Genomic DNA, 12,903 nt, shown 5'->3' on the forward strand with positions numbered 1-12,903 from the left:
TTACTTTTTCTCCCTCTTCCTCCACATACTCTATGTACTGGAGAGATTACTCAGGAGTCCAATTTCATTTGCCATTTTTAAGCTAAGTACACTGGCTTTTTTTTTTTTAATATAAATGCCTATATCAAAAAAGGCCAAGCTCAAATGGTCACTGAAGTTGATAAAATATTTCTGTTATGTGTATGTGTTGGTCACTCTGCTGCTGCTGCTGCTGCTGCTAGGTCGCTTCAGTTGTATCTGACTCTGTGCGATCCCAGAAATGGCAGCCCACAAGGCTCCCCCATCCTTGGGATCCTCCAGGCAAGAACACTGGAGTGGGTTGCCATTTTCTTCTCCAATGCATAAAAGTGAAAAGTAAAAGTGAAGTCGCTCAGTTGTGTCCGACTCCTAGCGACCCCATGGACTGAAGCTCACCAGGCTCCTCCATCCATGGATTTTCCATGCAAGAGTACTGGAGTGGGGTGCCATTGCCTTTTCTGGTGTTAGTCACTCAGTTGTGTTCCAACTCTTTGAGACCCCAAGGACTGCAGCCTGCCAGGCTCCTCTGTCCATGGGATTCTCCAGGCAAAAATACTGGAGAGGGCTGCCATTCCCTTCTCCAGGGGATCTTCCCAACCTAGGGATTGAAACTGGGTCTCCCACATTGCAGGCAGATTCTTTACTGTCTGAGCCACCGGGGAAGCTCCCTGTGTTATATAATTGTATTTTAATAGTTATATTCAATATTATTAGTTTGCAACAAATGATAGAAGGATCAATTCATAATAAAAGCAAGTAGATATCATGGGGCTTGATCTTCTGAAGTTGGGTTATATTATAGATAGAGTTGCCAGATATTGCAAATAAAAATACATGATGCTTAATTAAATTTGAATTTCAGACAAGCAAGGAATAATAATTTCAGTATATCTCAAATATTACATGTGACATAGTTATGCTAAAAATTGTTCCTTATCTGAAATTCATATAGAATTGGGCATCTTGCATTTTACCTGGCAACACTAATTACATGAATAAGAGAGATTTTATGCACTCACCTTACAAACCGCTGCCCAGTCTAGCAGTATGATATAAACAGACAGTGGTCCTTATATTTTTGTTCTGGCTGCTCGCTGAACAGTTAAGGAAGTTTCTAGCAGGGTCCTAGAACTGGGCTGGCTTGTGACCAGATCCTGGTCTATTTTTAGGCTGAGATAAATGGGACAGTTATTCCAGGGATTGGGGAAAATCAAGTTACATTTAAAATTGTAGAGAAGAGGTATGTGCTTGAGAGGGGAGAGAAGGGTGTCATATATTGCCACAGTAATATATGTTCAATCACATCATCACTGTTCACACCTACCCCACCCCAGGCAAAATGAAATAGGTATAGATGATGTCCTATCAATTGGAAGGAGCCAGAGGGGCTCCTTATTCTTGAATGTGTGGATTGAGTAGGTCAAGCAAAAGAACAGTGAGATGAGAAACTGGCTTTGAAATCGTCTCCACTGGAATTAAGCACGGATACCTCAGACTGATGTGCAGATGCCTGAAACTGATGCATTACCTTCCCCTGTCCTTGACCTCATTTATGTATTCAACAAATACTTGAGTGGCTACTCAGTTTCAGCATGTGCTAGCTCTGGACACACAGGCATGCGAAGAACAGGCATGGTCCCTGCTCTCAAGAGAACTTATGAGGGGAACATGTTGATATAACCCCCAAACCCATGTTTAACTGCACATTAAGACATTGCTATGAAGAAAAGATTTGGTAGATGTGAAGAAAAAATGTTGGTTATAATCAAGCTGGTCAGTGCATGCATACTCAGAGGTTTTAGTCATGTCTAACTCTTTGAGATCCTATGGACTGTAAGCCTGCCAGGCTCATGGGATTCTCCAGGCAAGAAAACTGGAGTAGGTTGCCATGCCCTCCTCCACGGGACCTTCCTGACCTGGGGACTGAACCCACTTCTCCTGCATTGCAGGGAGATCCTTTACCCACTGGGCCACCTGGGAAGCCCAATCAAGCTGTCATACTACTACTAATTTTTATGGTGCTAAAATTTTCAGGTGCTTCATAGCATGAAGAATCCTGAGAATTGAACTTTTTAAAAGAAAGTATTACACATTTTCCTGTTTAGGAAAATAATACTCCATTAAAACCATAATTTTTGGAATTTGGAGAATTTCTGTTAAGTTTTGTAACATTTGTTATAATGTTGACTTTTAAATTAAACATTTACTTGCACTTTTGTTATTAGTATTATTAATCTTATCATTGTCCTTATATGAAAAGTAGAAGTCTGTGATTTTGCTTGATGAGTGTATTTTTCATTTCAGCTCATCTTTCATGGTGGTATACTTAACTGCTTATGTGTTATCTCTGATACAGAGGATATAATTCTTGCTAAATTAAAAGGGCAAAACTGACATCTGCGTATTGTAGTTTATTGCTGTTTAACCTCAGCAGATAACTTCTGGGGAAAGTATTTGGTTGGTGCAAAAGTAATTGCGGTTTTGCATTGTTGAACTTTGCCATTTGATATTGGAATACATTCTTAAGTGTGGTTACGTTATACATCGTTTTAATGCTCATTTCTTTTTTTTTTTTCGCTAATAACTTACGCCTTGTTGTTGTTGTTCAGTCACTAAGTTGTGTCAAACTCTTTGTGACCCAATGAATTGCAGTACGCCAGGCTTCTCTGTCCATCGCTATCTCCCTGAGTTTGCTCAAACTCATGTCCACTCAGTCAGTGATACCATCCAACCATCTCATCCCCTGTCGCCCCCTTCTCCTCTTGCCCTCAATTTTTCCCAGTAGATAACTTACTACTTGCTGTTTGTTTTATATTTATTTTATATTACAGAAATGATGTTAGACAAAAAGTGAATTTGAGCGATGTTTTGAGTTCAAAATGGGTCAGAAAGCAGTGGAGACAACTCACAACACCAACAACGCATTTGGACCAAGAACTGCTAATGAAGGTACAGTGCAGTGGTGGTTCAAGAAGTTTTGCAAAGAAGCCTTGAAGACGAAAAGCGCAGTGGCCAGCCATCAGAAGTTGACAGTGACCAACTAAGTGAGAGCAGCATTGAAGATGATCCTCTTACAACTACATGAGAAGTTGCCAAATAACTCAACATCAGCTGTTCCATGGTCATTCACCATTTGAAGCAAATTGGAAAGGTGAAAAAGCTTGATCAATGGGAGTCTCATGAGCTGACTTCAAATCAAAATGATCATTATTTTCTCTTATTCTACGAAACAATAAACCAACCATTTCTTGATGGGATTGTGACATGTGATGAAAGTGGATTTTATATGACTCCCAGCAACAGTCAATTCAGTGATTGGACTGAGAAGAAGCTCCAAGTTCACTTCAGTTGTTCAGTTGTGTCCGACTCTTTGAGACCCCATGGACTGCAGCACTCCAGGCTTCCCTGTCCATCACCAACTCCCGGAGCTTGATCGAACTCATGTCCATTGAGTGGGTGATGCCATTCAACCATCTCATCCTCTGTCATCCCCTTCTCCTCCCACCTTCAATCTTTCCCAGCATCAGGGTCTTTTCCAATGTCAGTTCTACACATCAGGTGGCCAAACTACTGGAGCATTAGCATCAGTCCTTCCAAAAATATTCAGGATTGACTGGTTGGATCTCCTTGCAGTCCAAGGATCTCCCAAGAGTCTTCTGCAACACCACAGTTCAAAAGCATCAATCCTTAGGTGCTCAGTTTTCTTTATGATCCAACTTTTACATCCATACATGACTAATGGAAAATACATACATTTGACTAGACAGACCTTTGTTGGTAAAGTAATGTCTCTGCTTTTTAATATGCTGTCTCCGTTGGTCACAGCTTTTCTTACAAGGAGCAAGTGTCTTTTAATTTCATGGCCGCAGTCACCATCTGCAGTGATTTTGGAGCCCAAGAAAATAAAGTCTGTCATTGATACCGTTGTTTTCTCATCTATTTCCCATGAAGTGATGGGACTGGATGCCAGGATCTTAGTTTCTTGAATGTTGATTTTTAAGCCAGCTTTTTCACTCTCCTCTTTCACTTTCATCAAGAGGCTCTTTAGCTCTTCTTCACTTTCTGCCATAAGGGTGGTGTCATCTGCATATCTGAGGTTATTGATATTTCTCCCGGCAATCCTGATTCCAGCTGTGCTTCATCCAGCCCAGCATTTCGCACGATGTTCTCTGTACATAAGTTAAAGAAGCAGGGTGACAATATACAGTCTTGATGTACGTCTTTCCCAATATGGAACCAGTCTGTTTTTCCATGTTCAGTTCTAACTGTTGCTTCTAACTCTTGACCTGCATACAGATTTCTCAGGAGGCAGGTAAGGTGGGCTGATATTCCCTTCTCTTTAAGATTTTCCAGTTTGTGTGATCCACACAGGCTTTGGTGTAGTCAATAAAGCAGAAATAGATGTTTTTCTGGAACTCTCTTGCTTTTTCTATGATTCAACAGATGTTGGCAATTTGATCTCTGGTTCCTCTGCCTTTTTCTACATCCAGCTTGAACATCTGGAAGATCTCTGATCACAAACTATTGAAGCCTCCTCTCTTGGAGAATTTTGAACATCACTTTGCTAGTATATGAAATGAATGCAATCATGTGGTAGGTTGAACATTCTTTGGCACTGCCTTTCTTTGGGATTGGAATGAAAACTGACCTTTTCCAGTCCTGTGGCCACTGATGAGTTTTCCAAATTCGATGGCATACTGAGTGCAGCACTTTCAAAGCATCATCTTTTAGGATTTGAAATAGCTCAACTGGAATTCCATCACCTCCACTAGCTTTGTTCATAGTGATGCTTCCTAAGGCTCACTTGACTTTACATTCCAGGATGTCTGACTCTAGGTGAGTGATCACTCCATCGTGGTTATCTGGGTCATGAAGATCTTTTTTATATAGTTCTTCTGTGTATTCCTGCCACCTCTTCTTAATATCTTCTGCTTCTGTTAGGTCCATACTATTTCCATCCTTATTGTGCCCAACTTTGCATGAAATGTTCCCTCTGTATCTCTAATTTTCTTGAAGAGATCTCCAGTTTTTCCCATTCTATTGTTTTCCTCTGTTTCTTTGCACTGGAAAGATTTACTATTCTTTGGATCTCTGCATTCAGATGCTTATATCTTTCCTTTTCTCCTTTGCTTTTAGCTTCTCTTCTTTTCTCAGCTATTTGTAAGAGCACCTCAGACAACCATTTTGCCTTTTTGCATGTCTTTTTCTTGAGGCCGGTCTTGATCACTGCCTCCTGTACAATGTCACGAACCTCCCTCCATAGTTCTTCAGGCACTCTATCAAATCTAATCTCTTGAATCTATTTGTCACTTCTACTGTATAATCATAAGGGATTTGATTTAGGTCATATCTGAATGGTCTGGTGGTTTTCCCTGTTTTCTTCAAGTCTGAATTTGGCAATAAGGAGTTCATGATCTGAGCCACAGTCAGTTCTTGATTGTTTTTGCTGACTGTATAGAGCTTCTCCATCTTTGGCTGCAAACATATAATCAATAAGATTTTGGTACTGACCATCTGGTGATGTCCATGTGTAGAGTCTTCTCTTATGTTGTTGGAAGAGGGTGTTTGTTATGACCAGTGCGTTCTCTTGGCAAAACTGTTAGCCTTTGCCCTGCTTCATTTTGTACTCCAAGGCCAAACTTGACTGTTATTCCAGGTATCTCTAGATTCCTACTTTTGCATTCCAGTCCCCTATGATGAAAAGGACATTTTTTTTTGGTGTTAGTTCTAGAAGGTCTTGTAGGTCATCATAGAACTGTTCAACTTCAGCTTCTTCGGCATTAGTGGTTGGGGCATAGACTTGGATTACTGTGATACTGAATGGTTTGCCTTGGAAATGAACAGAGATCATTCTGTCATTTTTGTGACTGTACACAAGTACTGCATTTCGGGCTCTTTTGTCTACTATGAGGGCTACTCCACTTCTTCTAAGGGATTCTTGCCCACAGTTATACATATAATGGTCATTTGAATTAAATTCACCCATTCCAGTCCATTTTAGTTCAGTGATTCCTAAAGCACAACCCCAAACCGAACTTACGACAACAAAAAAAGGTCATGGTCACCGTTTAGGGGTCTGCTGCCAATCTGATACACTACATCTTTCTGAATCCTGGGAAAACTGTGATATCTATAAGTATGTTCAGCAAATCGATGAGATGCACCAAAAACTGCAACGCCTGCAGCCAGCATTAGTCAACAGAAAGGGTCCAATTCTTCTCCATGACAACACCCGACCGCACCTCACACAACTACGCTGCAAAAGTTGAATGAATTGGGCTATGTTTTGCCTCATCGGCCATATTCACCTGACCTCTCACCAACTGACTACCACTTCTTCAAGAATCTCAATAACCTTTTGCAGGGAAAACACTTTCACTACTAGCAGGATGCAGAAAACACTTTCCAAACGTTCCTCGTATCCCAAAGCACAGATTTTTATGCTATAGGAATAAACAAAGTTATTTTTTGTTAGCAAAAGTGTGTTGATTGTAATAGTCTCTATTTTCATTAATAAAGATGAGTTTGAGCATAATTATAATGATTTAAAATTCATGGTCCAAATAAAAGTTTGTTAAATAAATAAATGGACACATGAACTAATGAGTAAATGCACTGGGTGACAGGGCCGCCCCATCACCTTGGTCACACGTCTCCCAGCTCTGTTTGCAGTGACTTAGATGAGACGTCCCGAGGGAAAACGGTCCCCATGGCGTCAAAGCAGCACAGCGCAGCGCAGCTGACCCTTTCTCCTCTGGATCTGAGCTAGCTGCTTATTAGAGGAGCCTAAGGAAATGGCACCCCACTCCAGTACTCTTGCCTGGAAAATCCCATGAATGGAGCAGCCTGGTGGGCTGCAGTCCATGGGGTCGCTAAGAGTTGGTCATGACTGAGCAACTTTACTTTCACTTTTCACTTTCATGCATTGGAGAAGGAAATGGCAACCCACTCCAGTGTTCTTGCCTGGAGAGTCCCAGGGTTGGGGGAGCCTGGTGGGCTGCCGTCTATGGGGTCACACAGAGTCTGACACGACTGAAGCGGCTTAGCATCATAATGATTTGAAATTCATGGTCCAAAACAACAATTACTGTTGCCCCAACCTAATACATTGCACCGAATAAGGTGACTTTTTTTTTTTTTTTTACAGTATCTGATAGAATTCCAAAGAACTTAACACTCTCCTCACTGGGGTCACTGCAGAGGCTCCGGCTCCAGGCCACTAAAATGCAGCTGCTTCCGGCCTGGTAGGAAGCTGCTAGTTAACAGCTGTACAGCCTCAGAGCTCCACACTCAAGACCTTGAAGAGGACCTCACCACACCCAATTAAATAACATGTAGTATTATTTTCGAATAACGCGGTCTTGTGTTTTGCAGATGAACCTGGAACTAATGAACAGAAGTCCTTTCTGCTCACCTGGACCTTTCTCAACTCGGTTTTGGCAATTTTCTTGCCAGATCTGAAAAATTTATTCCCCCTCCTCTCCCAACCCCCCCATATACCACTTTATCATCTAACCGATGGAACCCAGTTCATTCTTTTTCAATGAATGGCTGGAGGAAGGGAAAATTAGGGAACTGAATGGGGGAAGGGTGGTGTTAAAAATATCTTTCGGGCGCCAAGCAACCTTGGGCTTCCCTTGTGGCTCAGCTGTTAAAGAATCCGCCCGCAAAGCGGGAGACGTGGGTTCAACCCCTGGGTTGAAAAGATCCCCTGGAGAAGGGAAAGGCTACCCATTCCAGTATTCTGGCCTGGAGAATTCCGTGGACTGTATAGTCCATGAGGTCGCAGAAAGTCGGGACACGACTGAGCGACTTTCACTTTCAAGCAACCTTACCCCCAAGTGTCCAGTCCTAACTCCTGATCCCCTTCTCTTGGACAGGACTCAGACGGCCCAAGGATGAGGCGAACTGAGGGATACCGACCAGAGCCTCCGTCTGCAACCCTCCCTCCACCTCTGTGCCACCTCGGGCTGCCTTTTCCGGACCGGAAAAAAAAAAAGAGAGAGAGACCGGGGAGCACACTCGTCCCGGCGCCTGCCGGGACTCGGGGCGGCGATGGACCGTGGGCCGCCGGGGGAGGAAGGCGAGTCCGCGGCCCCGCGGCCACTTTGATTGTTGCGCGTCTCCAACTTCACAGAGTGCACCGCTCAGGGAGGGGGCGGGTGGGGTGCAGCCCGGCCTCCGCCCAGAGCGACCCGGGTCCTCGCACGGGGGAGGAGCTGCGGTGCGAAAGCCCCAGCCGCCGCCCGCGGTCTCAAGGCCAGCCGCCCGCGTTCTTCCGGCCCCGCAGCCCGCGGCGGGGGAGGGGCCGTCGCCGCCAGCGTTCTCCCGGCCCCCCGCGGCCGGCGGAAGGGCCTCGCGCACCGCGGAAGCGCGGCCGCAGCTGTGGATCAGCTGCTGGAGGAGGCGGAGAAGGAGAGGGAGGAGTCTGGGAGGGGTTGGAGGGAAGGGGAGGGAGGGGACCGTCAGGAAGCCGCGAACGCCACCGAGTGTCTGCACACCTCGCTCCGTCTCTTGCTATGGCTGGTTAAAAGAACCAGCCGGATCGCAGCGCGGGGGGAGGGCCGGGTGGGGGGGTGGAGGAGAGCGGCGGCCGCGCGTGAGGCCGAGGGAGGGGCGGCGGCGCGAGCGAGCGGCGGCGGCGGCGGCGGCGGCGGCGGTTCCAGCATGAAGAGGAGAGCTGGCCTGGGGGGCAGCATGAGGTCAGTGGTGGGCTTCTTGTCCCAGCGGGGCTTGCATGGGGACCCCCTGCTCACTCAGGACTTTCAGAGGAGACGCCTGCGAGGCTGCAGAAACCTCTACAAGAAGGACCTCCTCGGCCACTTCGGCTGTGTCAATGCCATTGAATTCTCCAACAATGGAGGCCAGTGGCTGGTCTCAGGTAAATCAACCCCCTTCCCCTCCCCGCGCCTCCCGGCCCCCTTCCAACCTCCCCTTTCCGCTCTGTCTCTCTCTCACTCTCTCACCACCCTCCTCCTGCCCTCCGTCCGTACCCCCTCCCTCCTCAACCCACAACCCCCCCCTTTCTTGGGCGGTGGGAAGGTGGGTGTCAGATTAAAACCCTGGCAGGGGGAGGGTGGAAGGCGAAAGAAGAGGATGTCTTCTATTAAAAAAAAAAAAAAAGACCTAAAATGGTTGACAGGTCCTTAATTCGCTTTATCCAGAGTGTAAAGTGATCTGTCTTGATGACTGCCCTGGAAGTGTGGGTCGGCGAGGGGGTGGGGGGCGAGGTTACGGCCTGACAAAGTTTGATGGGAAACTCTTCCTTCGTGTACTTTAAAAGGTCCGGGGGGCCTTTGGGCGATTTGGAGGGGGAGGAGGCCGAGGCGCGCCTGAGGCCGGGGTGGGGGGAAGGGGGGGGGAGCTCGCGCCCCTGCCGCCGGCGTCCTGGGAAGGGGCCTGGGGGGGCCGGGGTAGGGCGGTGACAGGGCTGGCCGCCGGGAGGGGTCGGGGCTGCGACTCCGGGTGAGCCGAGGGGAGGTGACGGGCGGGTCCCTGTGGGCCGCCCCCTTCGGCGCCCTCAGGGGCCCCAGCACCATCTCCTCGGGTCTTGGGGGTGGTCTCTTCCGTGTCTTGTTTTTTTTCCGGTTTCGGGAGTGCCAAGGACTCTGGAAGGCCAAGGGGCACCGGCCTGAACTTGAATGCGCAACTTGTGAGGGCAGGGGGTGGGGGTGGTGGGGTAGGGGTGCGACCCCGGGAGACTGGTTGGCGGGAGCCGCGAGCCCGCACCCTCTTTCCCCCGCGCCTGCCCGTTGCAGGTGGTCTTCGCGCCTCCTCCTCCCGCCCACCTGGGCTTGATTGCCTCCCCCCGCCCCCCCGGCCCACTCCCGTGGCTCCCCCTCCGGTGTGGGGTAGGTGGCGAAATCGAGGCCGGGGCTCCGGCCGGGCGATGTAGGCCTCGCTCTCCCGGGGCTCCTAGCGACAGGCAGCTGAATCGATAGCCTATTGCTCCCGGGGAGGCCGGGGCCGGGCGGGTGGTGGCGACAGCTGCCCCGGAGGAGGTGCGCCTGCGGCCCCTGGGGGCGCTCGCCGCCCTCATCTGGGGGGTCGTGGGCCCAAGGCGGGCGCGTGGGGATGGGGTACGCTGGGGGCGGCTCCCCGAAACCCGGCCCAGGGTAGCAGGGCGAAGACGGCTGATCTGGCGTTCCCGCTCGCCTTCTGCCCTCCCTACCCCATCCCTTTTCCTACGTCTAGAGGGAGGAAGGGGGAGCCCTGCGCTGGACGTGGCGCTTCGCTTCACCCAGCCCGGTCCCTGAATGGTTTTCTAATTTACGTCAGTGGGCAGCTCGCCAGAAACTTCTGGGATCCTGGCAAGGCATCCAACGTCTTCGCGAGTAACTCTTAGCGAAGTGGCACAGGGAGTGCCGTCCAGTTTGGGGGTAGCAGAGATAAGACTTGGGATCGTTTCACGATAAGCCTTCTGGGCTTTCTTCAGGACTGAATTGACTTCTCCATATCGTATCGTTTTCTCTTTGACTAGGTAGAGTTTGGCCCTAGATCATCTGCTGGAGACATCTGATATTCCACTTCGAGGCATACCCCCAAACAAAAGCTTCCTTCCCCTACAGTGCAAGAATGGGGGGAAGAGCTGTTAAAAGAGCTCGCAGTTTTTTCCCCTACTGCTACTTCTGTATTCATCATACTCTGTCTCCTTCCTAGACTGATTTATTCCGACAGAGAGATTCCCAAGTAAATGTACCCTACAGAGTGAGGGAATTTTGACGGTGGGGGGAGGGGAAACGGGGAGGTGCTATTACAGACTGAGCTAATTAAGCATGTTGATTAAATGATAAATGCAGTCATACATTGCTCAATTTAACACGCCTTTTAAAAATAACAGATTTATTAAAATATAATTCACATGCCATACAATTCATCCATTTAAATTTCATTAGAACTTTTTTTTTAAGGCGATAAAATGTTGCCTCCTCTCTACCGGTTTTCCTTGTGTTGTATGTTCCCCTTTGTCTTACATGAACCCCATTTTCTCTAGACTGGACCAGTTCACTTTCTTTATCTTAATTTTAGTCTATAGAAGAGCAGGGCCCTGGTGAACCTTCTGATTCTAGGCGTAAGTAGCCATCTCCATCTGTACTTCTGGGTTCCAGCCTTCTTTGCCCCTTAGTCCTTCTTCCTCTCACACTTTCTCTAGCTCAGTTCTTCCTATTTGCTTTTTATATACTCCTCTCCCTTTCCTGCTCGTCCAGTTTAGCTCAGGTAGTGTTAGCTTTTGTTAGCTTTTCTTGTTGCCAGAAGGTAGGTAGAGTTTTGGTTAAAAGCCTTATTAGCTTATTCATGTATTATGAATATAACATACAACAGAAATGTCCTCTAGTTTGCTTTAGATAAGGAAACCCCCTTTGGGAGTCATAAATACACCTTCACTTGTTAAAGCTAATTAAATTTTGTTCTAGGAAGTCTTTCAGTAATCTTCCCAAATTTAAAACTATTTAAGGTATCATATTTACATTTTATCTATCATTGTTCTTTAGCAGTTAACACCTGAGGGGAAGAGCTCCAGGTATTTTGAGGCTAATGCTATCTATTCCTAATGTTTCACCAAAAATGTAGGAAGAGGTCAGATGAGATTACTTCTGTGCATTTTGTTGTAGTTCCTATATCTTGTCTGGATTGGTTAAAGCCCTCAAATGTGATGATTATGATGATAATGTTCCATAGAAAAGGAGATCAGATTTGTGGTTACCAGAGGCAGAGGTCGGGTCAAGGGGTGAGGAATTGGGTGAAGGCAGTCAAAAAGTACAACCTTCCAGTTATAAGAAACAGGTACTAGGAGTGAAATGTATAGTGCAGTTGTTAACACTGTTGCATGTTATATATGAAAGTTAAGAGAGTGAATCTTTCATTTCAGTTCAGTCGCTAGTGTCCAACTCTTTGCGACCCCGTGAACCGCAGCACACCAGGCTTCCCTGTCCATCACCAACTCCCGGAGTCCACCCAAACCCATGTGCATTGAGTCGGTGATGCCATCCAACCATCTCAGCCTCTGTTGTCCCCTTATCCTCCTGCCCTCAATCTTTCCCAGCATCAGGGTCTTTTCCATTGAGTCAGCTCTTCGCGTCAAGTGGCCAAAGTATTGGAGTTTCAGCTTCAACATCAGTCCTTCCAGTGACAAAATTTTTTTTTCTATTTCTTTAATTTTATATCTATATGAGCTGGTGGACCATTCAGTAAACTTACTGTGATTATCATTTCATGATATATGTAAGCCAAATCATTATACTGTACACTTACAGTGCTGTGTGTCAAATATATTTTAGTAAAACTGGAAGAAAAACATTTTTTTTAAAACGATAGATTGTCCTTAATTTGTTCACTCTTTTCATTTTCTAATTGTTTTTGCAGGCTAACATTGCTTTTAACTGACACACGCTGTTTGTGTGGGGGTTTTTGTTGTTTGTTTTTTTCTTTTAAATTTTGTTTGATCATATTGGGAGGCTTGTAGGATCTTAGTTCCCTGACCAGGAATTGAACTGGGGCTGTGGGAGTCAAAGCGCAGAGTCCTAACCCCTGGACTTCCAGGGAATTCCCTGGCACTTACTATTTGATAGAATTAACTTAGACTTAGGGCAAAAATATTTGCATGAATCCTGTGGCCTTATAAACCATACTGTTTGTTAAGGACACATCATTGGTTTTTTGTTCTAACAGCTAGCCCCTTTTCCAGGGCACAGTGAGTCCAGTAGATACTAAGAGTGAAGCAGAGAAAACCAGGAAGGAGAAAAGGTGCTCAGCTGGGAAGTGAATGTAGGACAGCAATGAGAAGGAGGATGGTTTTGGGACATTTTAAAATACAAAAGTGCTTTAACCTAAAAAATATTTTTGTTACTTTAAAGGGTGTTACTGTGGTATCACGTAAGGCAGTGT

General features: G+C 46.4%; 1 protein-coding gene across 3 annotated transcripts in view; it reads left to right on the plus strand.

Annotated features, from left to right (window-relative positions):
* DCAF5 (DDB1 and CUL4 associated factor 5) overlaps positions 7,946–12,903 on the plus strand; it is a 94,726-nt gene continuing 89,768 nt past the window's right edge. Inside the window, exons 1-2 of one of the 3 annotated variants that reach the window (XM_018054043.1) lie at positions 7,946–8,101; positions 8,779–8,899. Coding sequence is in view for 1 of the 3 variants with exons in the window: in XM_005686012.3 (XP_005686069.3) it covers positions 8,686–8,899 (214 nt within the window). In the remaining 2 variants the exon portion in view is untranslated. Of the gene's footprint in view, positions 8,102–8,434; positions 8,900–12,903 lie in introns of those variants that run through there. The other 2 variants (XM_005686012.3, XM_018054042.1) reach the window with 2 other exon arrangements.

The sequence above is a fragment of the Capra hircus genome, chromosome 10, assembly GCF_001704415.2.
Source record: "Capra hircus breed San Clemente chromosome 10, ASM170441v1, whole genome shotgun sequence".
Taxonomy (NCBI): Eukaryota; Metazoa; Chordata; class Mammalia; order Artiodactyla; family Bovidae; genus Capra; species Capra hircus.